Here is a 20,814-nt window from a genome sequence, read left to right as displayed (position 1 = left end):
CATGTTTTAATTCTGGACTTTTACATGTAACAGAGTATTTTTATGTTGCAGTATTGGTACTTTTATTTAAGTAGAAAATGTGAGTACTTTTTCCACCACTGCTTTTTTGACTGAACACTAAATGTTTTTGCTGGAGCAAAAAAATATATAAGTAAGGTAAAAGAAAACATACACGTTTTTTTTTAATCATTATTTTAAAGCCCCCCGCCACCTGCTACTTAGAAACGCCCACAGCGGACCACGCTTTTCGGTAAAGATCAAAGCGTGACGTCACTCCCTCTTCTTCAGCGCGAGCGGGCCGAGCCAGCGGAGCCACAAGACGAAATGTCTGTTAAAGTTTGTAAAAAGACTATAGTGAACTAAAACAACTCATACTGTAATATTAGGTTATCAGTGTTTATTAGGGAGGTGAAGCATTGAGCAAGCTACTAAAAACCCCCAAAACAAGATAATTTGGTGAGTTTTCTACAGGTGTTGATAGTTTGGCTAATAAGTGCTTATACATTAAAGGAAATGATGACGTCGCATGTAATTTTCACGTTACTTGGTAAAAAGCAACAACTATTCAGTATGAAGCATTGTTTGATATGAAGTGAATATATGTGTTTTTATTGAGGCCTATAGTCAGTACTGTAAAGTAACCGAGTACATGTACTCAAGTACTGTACTTTGAGTACAATTTTGAGTTTATTTTGTACTTAACTGGAGTGTTTCCAATTTTCAGTACTTTTACTTCTACTCCACTACATCTCAGAGACAAATATTGTACTTTTACTCCACTACAATTATTTGAAAAACTTTAGTTACTTTGTAGATATATATTATTATTACAAAACATACATTAACCACTTTCAACCCTATGTACATTGCGGCCAATTGAAATAGCAGATCTACAAGCGCACAATGCCTTGCGGTGCAACATGTTGTGAGCTTGTAGATCTGCTATTTCATGCCCGCTCTTACTATGACGTCACCGCGCCACCTGCTTTGCGGCGACATCAAAGGGACAGAAGGCGGCAATGGAGCAGCAGCCCCACACACACAACACAGAACACACGCACACACACACGCACGCACACACACAACAGCAAACACAAGACACGACCGAGTGTTTGTTGTTAAAACTAAGCTAAAAGAGTGTTAAAAAGGTGAGTTTGGCTAATTAAGTGCTTAGAAATAAAGTAATTGATGGAATTGCGAGTCATTTAACTTTTATGTTACTTGTAAAAAGCAACAATGTAGCATATGTGTGAAGTGAATATATATATGTTTTATTGAGTTGTGTTAGTGACGATGACACACAGGCCTATAGTCAGTGCTGTAAAGTAACCGAGTAGGCCTACATGTACTCAAGTACTGTACTTTGAGTACATTTTTTACTTTACTGGAGTATTTCCAATTTGCTACACAGAGACACATATTGTAGGCCTACTTTTACTCCACTACAATTATTTGAAAACTTTAGTTACTTGTTACTTTGTAGATTTAGATTATTACTAACCATATATTACAATTATTATTCTATACATTTTTATACATTTGAAAACTTGTGAAACAGGACATTCTGCATAATGAGTACTAACTACTTTTGGTACTTAAAGTACATTTTGATGCCAATACCTTGTGGCGTGTGACACACACACACACACACACACACACACACACACACACACACACACACACACACACACACACACACACACACACACACACACACACACACACACACTCAAGTACATTTACACCACATTTACATTACATTACATTACATTACATTACATTACATTACATTACATTACATTACAGTCATTTAGCAGACGCTTTTATCCGTTACTGTCCACCACAGTACTGATCAGTCTCTCATTGTCTCCACGGTGTGTCTTCATGTCTCTCTGTCCTCCAGGCAAGCTGTGGCGCGGGAGGTTGGCGGTCCAGGACCCTCAGGGGGACGGCAGGCCGTGCCCCCCTTCCAGATGGAGCAGTGCAGAAACCCTGTCCCGTCAAACCCTGCTACCGATGGCGCTACGAAGCCTGGTCCCTGTGCTGTGCTGCTCATAGGTCAGTCCCAAGTCCAACACTACTGTATAGTCTGACTCTATAGAATTCAGTGTAACGATAGTTCATATAGACACGGAAGGCAGAATGTTGATATACTTCATTCACACTCCCCGGACCCCCCCCCCCCCCCCCCCCCCCCATTCGCTAACAAGCTATACAGTCGTACTCCTTTAAGTCAGTACGTTCAACCTCTTGTCATTCTCATTCGCTACAAGCTAATAGGCTCTATGCATAGCAGCCATATTGGAAAGAAATTGGGCCTCTCCTTACTTCCTTCACAGGTGTCACCATGATACTAATGAAGGCTCTGTTCCATTCTGGTCAGGGTGCTGATATCGTGCATGTTGGCTCACTAGAAAGTAGAAACACTCCATTTTGGTTCCCAAATGGCCCCTTATGGTGGGTGTGTAACTCTGAGAGTGTACAAATGGAACCAAATGTTCCATTCGTAAGGGTCCATTTGGTTCCATTTGTACACTCTCAGAGTTATGGGGGTTCGTTAAAATAAGACAACCACTATGCCACACTAAATGGAACAGAGCCTTAATTAGTATCATTGGTAACACCTATGAAGGAAGTAAGGAAGGGGCCCAATTCATTCCCAATATGGCTGCTGTGCATAGAGCCTATTTACTCACGCCCTGATACCCACAGTGCAACTCTGGCGCTTCATTTAAGCAGCCTCTGTTCTCTGTTCAGTCTATGTGCTTCGCTATCTAAGCTGGGTGTACAGCTGTTTGTTTTCAAATTCCCTCCACCTACCCGGCCTCCTCCCCGTGGCTTTTAGTTCATATTGTTATAGGTTGATTCTGTGTCTGTACTGTGGTTCTATGATTCTGTGTATTGTACTGTGTTCTATGGATTGTACTATGATTGCGGTAGTTTAATTATGCATTGAAGGTTCAATGTTATGTAAAACTGTATTTTATGCTCTGCTCTGGGGGGTTTGTGATTGAAGATCTGTGACATTTTGCACAGGGAATCTTTTAATATCACATGAGCAGAGTCACACCGCCAAACTTGAGTGCAATATCATTGCATATATGATAATGGTTAATATGGGAATGGTTAATAAATGGTAAATGGTTCATTAACAGTCTGGTTATTTCCGAGCTGAAGTGTCTAAATGAACCAGTGGTTCTTAAACCTTTTCATGTCAAGGACCGGCCCACAGACCCCCATTTGAAAAGATATGCCAGGGACCCCCATAAGAGAAGATTTTTGGGCTCTAGCAGTGATTCTCAACCATTTTAATTTCAAGGACCCCCCCAGTTTGACATGCATTATAGGCTACGGACCCCCATTTAACAGCATTTCTATCTCCGGGATCCCAAATTATATTGTAAAATCAATGTTGATTTAACTCTGAGAGTGTACAAATGGAACCAAATGGACCCATAAGGGTCCATTTGGTTCCATTTGTACACTCTCAGAGTTACAGAACCATAAGGGTCCATTTGGTTCCTAACTATCCATCATTTAGCTGGGTACCCCCTGGAACTCCCTCAAGGACCCCTGGGGGTCCCCAACCCCACTTTGAGAACCAATGCTATATACCAGTGGGTTTATAACCTTTTTTTAAACCTTTACTACCTTTACAAGACCTATATTCATTTAACAGCCTCAATATTTAATGCAGATCCAGCTTCTCTATTTTAAATAAATACTAAAGGGACCACATTTAGCCTGTTATGCTTACCTTGATACATGTGGTAATGTAGTCCCAGGATGTTCTGACCATTTATTTATATTATGTTTGTTATCTTTCTGGATATTTTAAATAGCTTTGAGTGTAACACTAATGTCATAATTATTTATACTGTACAACAGGATATAAATAAATGTATTTTTGTTAAAATTGATCTACTTTGAACAGAACTATCCCTCAACTATATTTCAATCACAATACATGTTTCAACAATTATTCATTTTTCACCTCATATTGAGTGAAACAATGGAGAGGTGCAGGTAAGAGTCAAGAACCAAACCAAGATATAACAATTTGTTGAACTTTACTATACTTGTGGGTACACTTTGCTATAGACAAGCACACACACATATATATTTGACTATCATACACATTCTGATCCCTCCCCACACACACACTCAGTTTATTATACACACGCCACACGTACACAGTACACACACACGCACACGCGCACACGCACACGCACACGCACACGCACACACACACACACACACACACACACACACACACACACACACACACACACACACACACACACACACACACACACACACACACACAAATATGCAGGATTATAGTGGTCTGGACGGGAACCACAGGAACCACAAGGATTAGTACTAGAAGACAGTTACACAACCAGAACAGAGGTACAGCAGGCAGGTAGAAAGAGCGCGCACGCACACCTTGTTCCACCTCAGACATAGAGCTGCTGTCACAGGACAATAATAATAGCATACTTCTCCTTATGTTTCTGTACAGCCTTTCTTTCCCTTTTTGTTCTATTCCTCTTTTGATGAGAGGAGATTAGGTCAGTCCACATCATGCGTTTTGTTGTCACCTTGTCAAAGAAAAACTAAGTAATAATGGAAATATTAATAATGGTCAAACTTGCTGCTTGTGTGTTGGTGAAACAGCTCTGGTATATTGAATGCTCATCAAATTATTGGCTTATGAATGAGACAAAAATAATAATCAATGACTTCAAGTTTCCATGGGGTGAGTAATTGATAAAGTCATTTTGGGGTATTTGTCCTTGGCCTCTTGTACCCCCCCCCCGGCCACCACTTCGAGCTGGCGCCTGCTTGAAGTGGTCGGCCATTGATGCGCTGACCTGGGCCTCTGTTGCCTCTGCGAAATTCTCCCGAACAGCTTCTGCAATCAAAACAGTGACAAATATCTTTTGTTAATATATGTCATCATGGCAGTCACACATTTATAACACGAAGAAGCATCAACAAAGAACTAGCACAGACAATTGTTCTATTTACCCTGGATGAGGGAAAAGAAGTTTGTATTCTTGAACGCCCTCTTGTTTTGCTGCCCACCACCGGACATATTATATTTCCGCATCAGGCCATTGGTGAAAAGTCTGAAACAGATTTTTAAAAAATGCAGATACATTCTCAACAGCATGCTCTAGCAGCTTGTAATGAAGACAATGTATAGTATTGGTATCAAAATGTACTTAAAGTACCAAAAGTAAAATAACTAAAATGTTTGAAAATAGCAGATCTTCAAGCTCACAACGCGTCGCATCGCCTCAGAATTGTACTTAAGTATAGTACTCCGGGATCCCAAATTATATTGTAAAATCAATGTTGATTTAACTCTGAGAGTTACAGAACCATAAAGGGTCCATTTGGTTCCTAACTATCCATCATTTAGCTGGGGACCGCCCTGGAACTCCCTCAAGGACCCCTGGGGGTCCCCGGACCCCACTTTGAGAACCAATGCTATAGACCAGTGGGTTTATAACCTCTTTTTAATTTCAAGGACCCCCAGTTTGATGTGCATGAGCGTAAAAATGTACCCTCACAGGGTCTTTTGCAGTTAACACATTAAGACCGAGAACGCATCTGTGTCATTTTTAAATTTCTTTGGCTATTCAAAAGTAGCAGGTCTACAAGCTCAAGCATTCGCTACTTGCAGATAGCGCGGCACAGAGTGCAACGCTATCTGCAATGTTTTTGAAAAATCGTGAAAATGTGTGCAAATCTTTGAATACATATATCTTTTTGTTTGTTGAAAAAATACATATTTTGCTATGCATGTATTTGGCCGCAGACCCCCATCTGACCCCCATCCCAGAAGCACAGATCGGAGTCAAAAATGTTAGTCTTAAAACTTATATTATATTCAAAGATTTGCATTTTTGCAAAAGTGCCGCGCTATGAGCTTGTAGATCTGCTATTCTTTTGAAAATCATGGGAAATTGTTGCAAATCTTTGAATATATATATATTTAAAGCAAACATTTTTAACTCAAATCTTTGCTTCTGGGGGATTCTATGAAATTCTACAAAAATCATCAAAAAAAACATGTTGCTACAGTATAATAGTGGTTTTCATGTCAAGGACCACAAAATGATATGTATTTGGCCGCGGATCCCCAGAAGCATTTGCAAAAATGTTCAAGATTTTTTTTAAACGGCACATCTACAAGCTCATAGTGCCGCGCTATGAGCTTGTAGATCTGCTATTTTTTAATAGCCAAAACAATCTAAAATGACAGAGACACGTTCCCGGATTGAATGGGTTGACAGTGTCCTGTGTTCCTGATATGATGTTTTCTCTTAAGTGTAGCTTTCAAGTGTTCATTTCTGAAAATGAACAGGGTTCGGATAGGTTAGGGTTAGGTATTGTTATTGATGGTTTAAAAAGGCAAATTAAATGCTCTTGTGCACTGGCCTATCTATCACTTCCCAAAAACTGTCCCAACTGGAGAGATGTGTAATGATTTATTTTGACCACCAGAGGGGGCCTTCCTAAATTGTGCTCATCTCAGGGGTTTATGAACTTTAATGGAATAAACTTACCAGTGAACTTTGTGAGGCATGTTCACTGGGGGCTGTGCATGGCAGGGGCATCCAACCACCCTGAGTCCCACCTTAGTTGGACCGCTTACCCACAATCATCCACAGTCTCATTGTAAAAGGGTACAGGACTTGGACTCAAGGAAGGATTAAGAAATGTAACTAAAATGAACCCACTGTTGTCTGTTACTGACTTTGTGGACACAGGTCTGAGCCCACAGTTTACAGTCTATCAGGGCTTGGTCTTCTGTGTTGGGCCATACCATAAGTGTACAAAAGTGTTGTGTGCATGTTATGTTGTAAGCTATAGATAATGTATAATATATGATATATAATGACCTAGTATGTAATAATAATCCAATAATCGTACAATTAGTTTACAATGGTATACCTATGATAATAGTATAATATAATGTTATTATGTTATGTTATTTGGGACCCCCCCAAAATAATCATATTTGAACTGAGGACCCCCCAAAATCATATTTGAACTGGGGACCCCCCCCCAAAATAATCATATTTGAACTGGGGACCCCCCCCCAAATAATCACATTTGAACTGGGGACCCCCCCAAATAATCATATTTGAACTGGGGACCCACCCAAATAATAATATTTGAACTGGGGACCCCCAAAATAATATTTGAACTGGGGACCCCCCCAAAACAATCATAGTTGAACTGGGGACCCCCCAACATAATCATATTTGAATTTTGCTTTTTAGTTTGACATTTGTTCAGTTTGACTCGGTTCCACAGATAAATATTATGAAAGTAGCCGATCTACAAGCTCACAACGCCTCGCAGTGTGAGGTGTTGTGAGCTTGTAGATCGGCTATTTACAAAATGTTTGCCTTTATTAGGTAATATTTGACAATTTGGCCAATGTATCACAATCTTTTTATAGTATATTTGGTTACTTTGGACGCAGTAATTATTATTAGTTTATTTTTATTTGTCATTTCAGAGGTATTAAAAAGGTCTTAAAAGTCCTTAAATTGTTACTTTATAAATGTGCAGATACCCTGTATACCAGGGCTCTTCAACAGGGGGTCCGGGACCCCTAGGGGGTCCTCAGAGTTACTACAGGGGGTCCGCCAAATCTTTGTGTGATGTTTTTTTTTTTACCTTATCCACTTGAACCCTAGCATCCCTTTTCTGAGGAGAACTTTAGCCAAACATAGCAGATCTACAAGCTCTGCGAGGCGTTGTGAGCTTGTAGATCTGCTATTTTTGGCAAAGAGGTTTAGGTGTAGAGGGAAAAAAGAGCAGACCACGTAAACAAAAAAAGTTGAATCTGAAACACAATTGTATACAATATGGGGGTCCCTGCTTCATCTCTCTCTTTGCTAGGGGGTCCCTGCTTCATCTCTCTTTGCTAGGGGGTCCCTGCTTCATCTCTCTCTCAGCTAGGGGGTCCTTGGGCTGAAAACGTTGAAGACCCCTGCTGTATACACTTATACTGTATGTTGGTTTGTTTACCGTTGAGTGAGAACATAATGTTGCACATTAAGCTTATCATCTGGGGACCCCATAAAATAATTTGGGGGGGTCCCCCCCTGCGGGTCCTGACCCCCAGTTTGGGAACCATTGTTCTACTACTCAATAGCTCAATTCTCAATCTATGCATTATCATTGTATTTTGTAATGCAATGGAAAAATGTACAGAAATACAAATGTTTAAGAATATTAAAACATATATTTTATGATGAATCTAAATGCCCCTGCACAATAGCTTAAATGTGCTCTATAAATAAAGTTTGATTTGATACATTAGGCTGTGTATGTTGTGACAGGAACACTACACGTATATCTGGCTCTCGGTCACTTGAATTAATATTTGTTTCTTTGTTTCTTTCTCAGAGTGGAGACACAGACTGTGCTGAGATTGTTCTTGTGCCCTGAATGCCCAGAAGACTGAGGTTCTCGCCTACAGTAGAACACCTTCCCATACACCAGAAGACTGAGGTTCTCATGCCGCTGGAAGGCTCAACTCGAGGATGCCCTTAGAGATGGAGATCTCGCTCTATCCATGGATTCGTCCGCATGGGGGGGATTCGTCCGCGCTGTTGACCCTGGTCTTCGGTGGACCTCCACTGTGGTTGATCGCTGAGTGATCAGTATTCTGGTCACCTCACGGCGGTCTCCACTGGTGGTCTCCGCCAAAGACCTCGGTCCGCCGGTCGTTTCCTCTGAAGACACCTCAAAGTAGGAAAAAATGTTCCTTTACCTTTGCTGGATGCTGCAGCTCATGCTGCAGTTTGTTGGATGTGGCGTATGCTGTTAGACGCTGCTGGTGGCGTATGTGTGATTGCGTCGTATGTGTGCTGATGTGGTTAAAGATGTTGCTATGCAGTTTTTTTTTTCAGGTTGTGGAATCGGAACGCTGACGTTGAATCTATGACTATGTTGGTTGGTGTAGTTATTGTTTACAGGTTGAATCTACGAAGTAGTTCTTTTCAGGTTGTAGTACGACTATGTTGGTAGTGTTGTGGCTGTTATTTTGTGTGTGTGTGTGTGTTTGTGTGTGTGAGAGAGAGAATTTGCAGTCAATGTGTTTTTAGACATAAGCCTCTGTAAATCCAGGCCTGTACGAGCTCTTGTTCTATTGTTTTATTGGATCTTGTTTATTCGATACACTCATTTGTTTTAGCTCTTGCTCATTTGATTTTCAAAGTTTCAAAGTTTCAAAGTTTCAAAACAAAAACGAAATATCAGTTTTAAAACACTGATGTAACGAAACTGAATGCATTGGATAATTCAAAAGGAGAGACTGTCCAAGAACAGATACAGGAAACAAGTCAGGTTTCACTTAATAGAATTTGTTTCTATGTTTCACCATACTATGTGGCTATTTGACCACAGAATATGGGTCCATATTTACACACCGATGCACCTTTGATGCTTCACCATATCATAGACATGGAAACGGAATAGATTGGAGAGAGAGAGAGAGAGAGAGAGAGAGAGAGAGAGAGAGAGAGAGAGAGAGAGAGAGAGCCATGGAAACGGAATAGATTGAAGAGAGACATGGAAACGGAATAGATTGATGAGAGAGAGAGATGGAAACAGAATGGATTGATTGGACATCTCAACCTATTGCCATTAACAGGAATCGAACTCTCAACCTTCGGACTAATAGGCTGCAACACTAGTACACCTATAGTGCTACAGCTTTGTCCAGGCTGAAGTTGTCTGTTGAAGATCATAAACTCTTGCCTTCTGTCATGAACCAAGCCAACACTAAGATCACTCGTTCACAAACCATTTAAATTGTATGTCTCCTCGCAACCGAAAACAGTGAAAGCAGCCGATCTACAAGCTCAGAAACACGTTGCTATCTGAAAAGTTTTGAGATTGTAGATCGGCTATTTTCAGAATGAAGTATGTCATACATTGAAAAAACGTACTCTCAAATAAGCATTTCAGGTTATCTTTACCATTTGCACATGTATTCATTGATACAGTCATGTTGTTTGCAATTCAACTTAAATGAAGTCTGCACCAAATGAGGCTTGAACTGGTGACCTTGAGATTGTGAGGCACTCATTTAAGGGAGACGCCATTGGACCAACAGACAAGGAACTGTGAAAAAGGAGATCACACAGATGATACAGTTTCACGCAAATAGCTGAAGAATCCTGGGTTTAAGTGTTTTTCAAACTGCTCAAAATTGCGGGCAATCTAAGGGCGGAGCTTACTGGTCAAAGCGATAGATGTGTTCCTCATGAGTCAAGGCACAAGTGTAAGCAAGTTTCACGAATTTCGGCCAAACAAGGCATGACTTTTGCCTGTTTAAAGTTTTCATTTTCAAAAAATTGCTATAGCGCCCCCCTTTGGCCAATTGGAGTGAGATTGGTTTCAGTGATATTTGGAATGACTCTCTACATTACTGCAACGTTTCAAAGAAATGTGAGTCTTGCATGTATGTGTTAGGGGCAGATGAATAATTTTCATAAAAGTGCAATAGTTAAAATCTATGGAATCCTGGGATTTTTGAGTTATCTGCACGAAACATTTTACACATGAACTTAGGACCTTTGCCGACAAAACAAAAGCGGCGGATTTTCCATAAGTGAAAAAATGCAGAAGTTATGAGCCAATGGCTGTTTTTCATATAATTCAAAATGGTGGGCGATCTAAAGGTCAGAGGTCAAAAGTCAGACCACGAAAGTTGTCGGGCATGAAGAGACGCATATGTGTTTCCAAGTTTCATGGCTCTAGGTCAAACAGGGCATGAGTTGTACCTGTTCAAAGTTGGCATTTTCAATTGAGTGCTATAGCGCCACCTTTGGACGAAAGATTGTGAGAATTATTTCTTGATCGTTTTTCATGACCATCTACCATATGGCCGAGTTTCGTAAAAAGCGACAGCACGGTTCAGCCAGAACTGCGAAAAGTGGCAGAAGAAGTGACAGAATACTGCCAATAACAAAACAGGTCCAGAGCTGAGCTCTGGCCCCGTAATAACAAAAATATTCTGCGCACTTGCAGCAGAGCTGATTCTGAGTCATATCCGCCCGATACCAGTGTTGCCAGGTTTTGCGAAACAAACAAGCAACCATGTCTATGAAAACAAGCCCAAAAGTAGCGTCACATGAGCGCCTTAAACCGCAGTGGCTATTTGAAAATAGCCTATCTACAAGCTCACAACGCGTCCCGATGCGAACCCTTGTGAGCTTGTAGATCTGCTATTTTCAAAACTATCTTGAAGACATTTTGAAAAATGTGGAATATTTTTTAAACGTTTTAAAAACACAAATCTTGTAACTGCGTATGGGGGTCCCTGGCATAAAATATTTTCAGATGGGGGTCCACAGACAAATACTCATTCGGGGGTCCTTGACATGAAAATGTTTGAGAACCACTGATTTAAACAACATCAGGAAAGACGGCCAAATAAGCAAGTAGCCATCACTTTAGCCATGGCTCACATGACGCTTGTATATGACAGTCATGTTTCAGGACTACCTTCACTTTAGAAACAGGCCCAAAAAGCCGCAACCATCAATATTTATTTACAAGCAACTTTACAGTAAAACAAGCCCATAGTCGCTTATAATAAGCGGACATGGCAACACTGACCGAAACGCTATTGGCTATTTCACAAGGAAGTGCATTTTCGTAACACACGTGACTCAGAGATCCAACGATCTCATTGGTCCTCAACCCGTTTAAACTTGTAACCGTTACACTGGAAGACGAGGGCATTTCAAACGTGTTTTAACCTTAACATTGTCAAGTTGTTGTCAGTGGATCAGAGCGCTTTGGTTGGAACTTGGGCGTACCGTTTTAACCATCCACTTCTAGTTTGAGGTAGGTGGTTTTAATTGCCGTTTCAAAGTACGCATTTTATCTTCTACATGCTAAACATATATATTTATATGCTGTATTTGTATATCGCACACTTTGGCCCCCACAGGACCCCAATGAAAACAAGCCACAGTGCTTTCTTGGGTTCAATCCTTTTAGCGTTGTATTTAAACTGTCGTTTTTGTGCTTTTTTTTTTGCAAACTGTTGATAAAGCATTCAATCAAGCAATACCACTGCTGTGCTGTCGGCGCACGACGGTATAAAATAGTTGATTTGGCTTGATTGAAGCTCACAACAACGTCGGCTATTTCCGAATAGCCTACATAAGGCTTTAACGCCTACGTTAATTTGACGTATTTTCAAAGGTCACATTTCGTGCCAGTTGCCACATATTTGTTTACATTAAATGAAGTGATGAAATTAAACTCAACGCCCTTGCCGTTTGTCCACGGAGGAGAGATAGGAGATTAGAATGGCAGTCAGCCCATGATCAGCAGTTTACTTACTAGTAAATGAAACCAGGGAATCGAGAGTAGCATTCAGGGGGTTTTGCGTGTTCACTGATGAACCATGTATCGATCCCCACCCTGAAAACCACCCTATAATCCAACAGGGTAACATTATAGGGAAAATGTCAGGAAAAACATAACGTCTTTTTAGCCTGTAACCAAGCCATCCAGGCTCCTGGTGAATCATGACCAACACATTTGATTCTGTGTCAAAAACATATTTGAATATTTAATGATAGTGTATACTATATTTACCCGTTCTTTGTGGGTTTCAATTTGTTTTTGGACACAATCAAATGTTTTATGGTATAAATGATATGGTATAATACACCAAGAGCCTGGATGGGTTGGTTCCAGGTTTAAAATAATTAATCTGAATATTTTTGGCCTCTCTGGACATGAGTGGGCTTTCTATCTGTGGCACTGCAACATGTAGTGTGCCACAGCCCTGCTATGCCCTATACTCACTCAAACCACTAACTTCAAATTCAAAATATAAAGTGATTACCATCATGTTACCCGTCGAATTGGCCGCTTGTGTTCTGAAATATCCTCTATTGTTTAATAAAGATTAAGAAGTGTTTAATCTCATCTGTACCTGCATTTCACCATGTCACATGTTGCAGCAGATGAAAGCCGATATTACACTAGAGGGAAACAAAGAAATGCAGTGGAACTCAGCCATTGCATGATGCTCACATGGTCTCCAGTTTATTGTCAGTTGGGCCCAATTTAGCCATGGTTCACATGACGCTTGTATGGTGCCAGTTGCCCCTGGGTTTTCGCGGATTTCTTTTTGTTTAGATTGCCAACTCTCACATGTACATAAACGTTCAGATTTCAAATATAAAGTGCTTACCACAGAGCCACGGATGTTACCTCGCGATGCGGATCACATTAAGTACCCGTATCTCCCGTATTGTTCAATAAAAAGCATTTTAAGCCCGTCGCCGGCCATTTCCTTTTTTCAGGTTTTTTTTTTTTTAATGTATCAGAGTGCAATACACCTCCCAACCATTAGGTGTCGCATGGTTGAAAGTATCGGAGAAAATTTGGAGAAAATGGCCGGCGATCGGATTAAAATGCTTTTTATTGAACAATACGGGAGATAAGGGTGCTTAATGTGGTCCGCATCGCGAGGTAACATCCGTGGCTCTGTGGTAAGCACTTTATATTTGAAATCTGAACGTTTATGTACATGTGAGAGTTGGCAATCTAAACAAAAAGAAATCCGCGAAAACCCAGGGGCAACTGGCACCATGACTGTCATGGAATGACAGTCATGTTTCAGGGCTAGGCCCAATTGTACTTTGTCCTCAGCGTTTAGTCAGAAGTTCAATGCCACTTAGCTCTCCATCTCCCTTAAAACAGGATGACGTCTGTTGTGAATGATGAGAACCAAGGGCCCTGTCCTGAAGTGAAGCACATCGATTCAGTCCTGGACATCTTTGCCTTGGATCAGCCGACCGGGAGACCCTCCATTCTGCGACAGTCAGAGAACCTGCCCAGCAAGACTGTAGCAAAGGGAGTGAAGGTACAGAATTGAGTACAGTACCGTATCATTTTGATTTACCTTAAAGTTTCACCACCCTTTTTGACCTATCTTACTTAAATTATGGTCACAGGTTGTGTACCCTTATCCTACAACTATTCATTTTTGTTAGTCTTGAGCAGTGAGGTGTATTATGTGCATGTTTAGTGTTGACATTTTTAATGAGAGTAATGTTGCTGCTCTTGGACATCCGTCACTTAAGTGTGACCATATAGATTTCACACTCATTAGAAAGATGATGGCAGGCAACACAACATTTTAGATTGAATTAAAAGTTCCAGTTAACCAGCTATACAACACTGACCATAGTATTTACGTATATGTATGTCAATCCAGGTTTGTTTTCAGACTCCAAGAAGAGACCCAGTCACCAAAAGAATTGTATCTCCTTCAAAGACTGGCAAGATAACAACCCTGGATGAGTGCACAAAAGCCATGGAGTCCTTACAGTTGGATAAAACAAGGTAAATCTTCAGTTTCTTATTGTCTAATATTGTGCTGACAAAACTATTAAGATGGCTAATCGGTTCTCTTTTGTATCTTATAGTACTTTGCCTCAGGAGGTCACTGAGCCAGTTGATGGGCCCAAAATTGGTAAAACATCCAACTGTGAATATCCTAGCATTTGCACCTCTTATTTAGCTTTCAGAACTGCTTGGCTAATGAAGTGCATCCCTTGTTCACTTTGTCCACAGAGTTAACACCTTATCCTGATGACATGCCCATACAAAGCAAGGGTGGCTACAACTTTGATTTTGACAACTTGGATGCCATGAATCCATTTCAGGCGTCTATTAAAGTGCCTAACTCTCCAACCAGGCCTGCCATCGAAGACATTCCTACAGGAATAGAAGTACCTCAATGTGGCACACCAGAGACTGTGTCAGGGGAGATTGCTCAAACCGAAACGGTACTGGATGATACACTTCCTATCACCCCCTCTATGGAAAATTCACTTGCTAATATGTCTACAGACATACACTCCACAGACAGCAGTGTGGTCATAGTATCAAAAGGAACGGCTGACAAGGAACAAGATTCATCCTCCAACATAACCGATGAGGAAACGCCTGCTGCCATGTCTTTCACTGTCATTCCAGAAGAAGCTACAGCCAATTATTCTGTAGAAGATGCTCCTCTGCCACCAAAAGGCTCTTACAATTTGGATTTTGACAACTTGGATTCAGTCAATCCTTTCATGACGGGAGGATCAAAAATGCAGAATTCTCCTCGGGTTGGGAAAAAAGTGCCATGCAGTGACCCACCGGTTAAAGAGTTGGTGGCAACGGATATGGAAAGCTTAAACAAGGTAGACATACCAGAGAAGCCGGTAGCCACTGCAGTATCTGACACCCCTAAACCAACGGAGGGTGAATCCGTGTTCCAATCCACTGATGCTCCTCTTGACGATGGCCCAGTGAAACTTGAGTTCAATTTTGACGATGGTTGTAATGTCAAGCGTAAGCCACCACCCAAAAGGTTTAGTAAAAAACCACCTGGTCTGAAATCATCAGAGAGAAAGCCTGCACCTGAAAAGAAGGAACCCACCCCACCAAAAGAATCTCCAGTCAAGCCTGCGGCTGATGACGTCGATATGGCTCCTATTCCAAAGTCTTCTTACGCATTTCAACTTGTCAAGTTTGATGACCCGAACTTCAATCCCTTTGGCACAAATGTAAAGATGAACAATTCACTGACATGTGCGGAGAAGTCCAGTCCTGTGGGCAAGGCACCAACTCCAGTCAAAGAGATTCCCCCTCCTGGGTGGTATGTTGGCTTTTTTAACTCCTGTAAAAGGCAATCAAATTCCTCTGACCATTGCAAGTTTTGAAGCACAAAATGCTATAATTGTAACCCTGTTAACAGTATTCCAGCTTACGTGTGTCTTTGCTCTCTCTGTAGTACTGGAGATGGGAAAGATGACATCCAAAAGATTGCTGGACCCACTCCTGTTGCCTTGAAAGAAGTAATGAAAATGATCTAAACATCAATTAGTTGAATATATATATATAAAAACATTTATTTTATTTTTTTTGTCTCCTTGCCCACTTGGCTCTGAACTGAACTCCAAAGATTGAGCACCCTTTCTAGAAGTATTTTTAAAATGTTACAAACTGCTGTTACAGCTGGACAGTCAAAGCATTTTAAGCAGTGGTGGACAGTAACGAAGTACATTGTTTTCAGTATCTGTACTTTACTTGAGTATTTGTATTTTGACAAATATTGTACTTTTGACTCCACTACATTTCTAGGAAAGGAAAAAGTAAAGTACATCATTTCTGTATTGATAAATTATTAATACAGAAATGCTTTGATATTAAAAAGAATGTACTTGAGTTCTACTTTTGAGCACTTTGTAAAAGCATGCACTACACTCACTCACTCAAGTAGAAATTTGGCCGAGCAACTTTCACAAGTTGAGTAATATTTGACCAGGAGTATCTATACTTCGACTCAAGTACTGGGGTTGAGTACTTTGTCCACCACTGATTATAAACCAATCTTTTTTTTATGTTTTATTTTTTTCTTTGTAGAATAATGTGACCACCAGTGATGAGAAGACAGAGACTGGCCCTGACTTGGGATTTCAGCCTGAGACTGAGCGACCCGTGTTAAGTGCTCCTGAATTCATTACACTGGGTCACCTTGATCAGAACGCACAGACTGTGCTGCCAGAACCCAGTGAGGAGTTTGTTCCTGGAACCATGTGTAAGTCAGATGGTCTCACATTTTAGGACACTTGAATTCAACCTACAGACCTTGAATGTTTACTTATCTATTGTATTCTCAAGTTGTACATTTGAGGACTAATGTTTGTTTGTATATTCAAACATGGAGATAAAAATGTTTCAGTCAATTATGAAATTGTAAGTGTATCATCCATCTTTCTCTACTGTACATTGAATTGAATATTAGCTAACTGAATTTGTCCTCTTTAATTTAATATTGGTCTAAGAATTGTATCCATATGAGCTTTACTTTTATTTATCTTTTCCCTAGTCATGGCAAATGACTTTGATGGTCAAATGGACTACCTGGAACAATTTGGGACTGGCAGTGTGAGTGTTGCCCTCATGTTTGAGTTTTATTTTCTTCTTTTTTGTACAATATTACTACATTTACATTGTTTTCTTTTTGTTGCTAATCTGCTGTTAACAGTTCAAGGAATCTGCACTAAGGAAACAGTCCCTCTACCTTAAGTTTGACCCCCTGCTGAAAGAGAGCCCAAAAAAGCCAGTTGGCCCTGGTGCACAGAATCCTATCCCTCGTCTAGCCCCCTTTGTTTCACGGTATGTTGCACCACCCTCACCCTCCAGATGCCCTAGCTCGACTGAGTTGAGTGGAATTTGGTGGCTAATTTGTTCTATGCTGAGAATAGTCTTTACTTTAAGCCAGTCAATGAAACTGTGATTTCTCTTCAGTTTGGAAGCTCCACAGATGGCTGATACAAAGGCTGCACAATCAAGAGAAGAGGATTTCAAGCTAGTTGATGTCCTAGCAGCAGTAAGTCCTCTCTTTCCTCTGTCACATTTGCCATCGCTATACTGTAATTGGTAATACTTGAACCATTCCTGCAATATATGCAAGAGCCTGCTTTTTCTGAACCATCCATCACTGAACTCCTTGTTTTTTCTTAAGTCGTACATCACTAAAACTGTCTACCCCATCAGTAAAAACACTTGGGCGGTCACACCAATGCATTTCAATGGGATTCGAGCGATATGTGGATTTCTGCACAAAAAACGCTTTCCCATTTGAAATGCATTTGCAGAATCCGCCCTCATAGGTAGAATAGAAGTGTGGTGTGACCGTGCCCTTAACAATGTTTCTGCTAGCACCAAGGAATGTGAAAGTAAAGGTCAGAGGGAAGCGGTTTAACCTTAGGGTGGAATAGAAATAGGGTGGAATAGTAATGGGAAATTACATCAGTTCTCCACTGCACAGCATACTGTACTTGGTACTGTATTTTGTTAAAGCCTAAACTTTTTGTTTTACTACAATAATAATCTCAAGCTCTGACATTCATGTGATTGTAGTGTTAAATGGAGTGCTGATTTATGTTGCCACAAAGCTGTTGAATGTGAGCCTCAGCTTTAAGCTGTGTAAACTCTTCTCATTTTTATTTAGACTGTGGATCCATTTGTCCAGAACTCTGAAATGCATGTGTGCAGAGTCGCTCCTCTTCCCCCGCCAACAAATACAGAGGACGCAATAGTGGAAATGTTGCAATACAGTCAGAAAGACATGGACCAGGCCATTGCTTTGGTTCAGACGGAGGTAAGTTCTGAGCAGTGTAGTTTTGGTGGATTTGATTCTCATTGCCCCTGTTTATATATTACTTTTAGTGTCAAGTTAACCCTCTTGAGTATTAAAACAATTGGATTAATTAAATTCAGACATGCACTGATTCTAACAATATATTGATTCAACAGGCAAATGAAAAAGATAAGCAATGGAAAGCAAAATATGACAAGCTCTTTGAAGAATGGGAGGACAAGAAGTAAGCCATTTATTACTGTTATTTGCTACTTTATCAATACATTTTATTCATGTTATTTAAAAAAAAAATGTAATTTCTTGCACAGGAGAATAATTTCTGAACTCGAGAGCTCAAGTGCAAAGATGAGATGTAAGTTATTGACACCAAATTTGTATTTGATGGCAGTGTTCTGTGAACGTGTACTAGCCCCTATCTTTGTGGATCATTATTGTTTGTCTCTGCCATCACCTATCAGCTGCACAAGAGAAAGAAAGCCTGAAAACGGAAACAAGCCTCAGGGAGGCCTTGAGGGAGGCCTTGCAGGAGAAGGAACAAGTGCAAACGGAGCTGAGTAACCTCGAGCGGTCTTTCTCTGAGGTCTTGAAGAGACTTGACAAATATAAGGAGATCATTGCAGGTTGCAGAAAGGTGAGTACTCATCACATCATGACTTGGAGGTCATGCTGAACATATCAGATGTTTAACGTGAATCGTATTATTCTGAGAACATGTTGAAGATCTGACTTAACACTTCTTGCACTTGTCTTGTGTCAAGAGCTAGCACTTGAAAATCACTTCCAGCCTGTGTAAAGCTTATCGAATTGTGTAGTTTTACATACAGTAGGCTGGCATGGAGAGAGCGAGTTCTTAACGCACAGAACACATTTGGAAGTGTTTTTCACATATCCTCTCTGTGGCTCTGTGCATAATTGTAGTTCCAGGGTTCTAAATGGAGGCATATCCATTTTCTGTAATTTTCTCACTGGGTAACCAAGAAAAGCCAACTTTATTTGATTTCCTGTATCTGTGTGTGTGTGTGTTTAGTAGACCTGCGTGAGTCTTAATTTTGGTCAATTATGATCTTTGATTTGATGGTCTATGCAACAGATTTGAACTACAAGTGGAAACGCATATCACCTCGTATGTGTTTCCAGTTCAAGACTGCTGCAAAGCCAATCAAACAATGCTATGGGAAAATGGAATAGGAATATGAGTGAAGTTTGCCTGGGGTGCCCCGGTGGCTCACCTAGTAGAGCGCATACCATTAAGGCTCAGTCCAATCCAAGGCTCTTTGCTGCCCCAACTCTCACCTGCCATGATGTCTCTATTATTACTATCAGGCTTACTATAAAGGCTTGAAAGTGCCAAAAAGTTTTCATTTTAATAAACTTAATGTTTTAACACTGAATTTTGTTTTATCTGCCTAACTAGAATGAAGAAACTCTAAAAGCATGTGCTCAGGATGCCCTGGCCAGGATCAAAAAGGAGGAGCAGCGCTATCAGACACTGAAAGCCCATGCAGAGGAGAAAATTGAGATGTAAGATTTGCTAGATCCTACCATTCTGTTTATTGTATGGGCCCTGCCAAGACACTGGTTTTGTAAACTGACTGCGCTTGTGCTGTATGTTTTCAGGGCAAATAAACAGATTTTCGAGGTGCGGTCAAAGTTCAAGGCTGAGATGGTGGGACTTCAAGCCCAGCTACGCATGGAGCAGCTAAAGGTCCAGTCTCTGGAAAAGAGCCTTGACCAGAAAGTAAGTGAACATTAATAAGAAGCAGAATAAAAATGTCATATGTTGAAATGTAGTTTATTATCTACTCTCTAATCTGTTTTGTAATATTCTGAAGATATCCACTTATGTTTTCTGCCTTTTTCTCACCATTCTCTGAACCTCAGGGAAAAGAGTTTGAAGAGCTTAGTAAGGTCTGTGACGAACTCATCTCAAATGTCCAGAGGAGCTGAAAACGGATCATCATCATATTGTCCTGCTGTTTTGTTATTGTTCTGCTCTTATTGCTGTTGATCTGTTGTGATTAACTTATCTAAAATGGCCAGAGGAGCTGAAAACGGCACACTTTGCTTTATTGTTGTCTGGCTGAGGAGGAGGAGCTGCTGCTGGGTGAGGTTACAGAGGTACTCCTCATAGTTTATGGAGCTCATGTTTTTTATGTATGTATTTGTCTGGGCTGGAAGAGGTGGACAACAGGGCGAGACAGCCTTGATCTGTTGTGATTAACTCATCTAAAATGGCCAGAGGAGCTGAAAACGGCACACTTTGTTTTATTGTTGTCCTGTCCTTATTGATGTTTATTGTTCTGCTTTTGTTGCTGATGATTATAAGATTTCATGTAAATAAAGTTAATACTGTTTTGATTAGATGGTTTGAAATGTCTGTTTTATATAACCCATTATTAATAAAGCTGTTAAACATAATTTTGTTGTTGTGCTGTTAAAAAGAAAAGCATATGAACTTGAATGGCTTCTAAACGAAGTGGCAATGCGTTTGTGGTAAGAATTTAATCGGTTTGACCTTTGAAACCACATGGGGGCAGTGTTGATTTAAATGTTCACTGTTAACTTGTGGATTATTTTCTTTAGCA

The 20,814-nt window shown here is 40.4% G+C and overlaps 2 protein-coding genes across 2 annotated transcripts in view; one reads left to right on the top strand and one right to left on the bottom strand.

The window, feature by feature from the left end:
• Positions 1 to 11,760: 11,760 nt before the first annotated feature.
• On the top strand, positions 11,761 to 20,647 carry LOC311035591 (transforming acidic coiled-coil-containing protein 3-like). Its single transcript, XM_084043880.1, has 17 exons — positions 11,761 to 11,892; positions 13,771 to 13,933; positions 14,288 to 14,415; positions 14,499 to 14,545; positions 14,647 to 15,718; positions 15,854 to 15,917; positions 16,486 to 16,660; positions 16,952 to 17,010; positions 17,111 to 17,241; positions 17,374 to 17,455; positions 18,080 to 18,229; positions 18,385 to 18,452; positions 18,538 to 18,581; positions 18,688 to 18,860; positions 19,644 to 19,750; positions 19,847 to 19,967; positions 20,111 to 20,647. The coding sequence occupies exons 2-17, from the start codon at positions 13,772 to 13,774 to the stop codon at positions 20,174 to 20,176; spliced, it is 2,649 nt and encodes an 882-aa protein (XP_083900006.1). The 5' UTR covers positions 11,761 to 11,892; position 13,771; the 3' UTR covers positions 20,177 to 20,647.
• Positions 20,225 to 20,814, bottom strand: part of LOC311035592 (fibroblast growth factor receptor-like 1) — a gene marked incomplete at its 3' end in the record, with an annotated part of 31,251 nt that continues 30,661 nt past the window's right edge. Inside the window, exon 8 of the mRNA XM_084043882.1 lies at positions 20,225 to 20,376. Within this exon, the coding sequence (XP_083900008.1) occupies positions 20,225 to 20,376 (152 nt within the window). The remainder of the gene's footprint in view (positions 20,377 to 20,814) is intronic.

The sequence above is a fragment of the Gymnoscopelus microlampas genome (genome assembly GCF_963454915.1).
Source record: "Gymnoscopelus microlampas genome assembly, chromosome: 20".
Taxonomy (NCBI): domain Eukaryota; kingdom Metazoa; phylum Chordata; class Actinopteri; order Myctophiformes; family Myctophidae; genus Gymnoscopelus; species Gymnoscopelus microlampas.
This window is presented reverse-complemented; position numbering and strand designations above follow the sequence as displayed.

What these genes read in the sequence shown, in the direction of transcription:
- LOC311035591 (XM_084043880.1), top strand. Translation starts at nt 13,772, where the DNA reads ATGACGTCTGTTGTGAATGATGAGAACCAAGGGCCCTGTCCTGAAGTG. An exon ending in GAGATTCCCCCTCCTGGGTG is followed by an intron (nt 15,719 to 15,853) that starts GTATGTTGGCTT and finishes CTCTCTCTGTAG; the next exon opens with TACTGGAGATGGGAAAGATG. An exon ending in AACAATTTGGGACTGGCAGT is followed by an intron (nt 17,011 to 17,110) that starts GTGAGTGTTGCC and finishes TGCTGTTAACAG; the next exon opens with TTCAAGGAATCTGCACTAAG.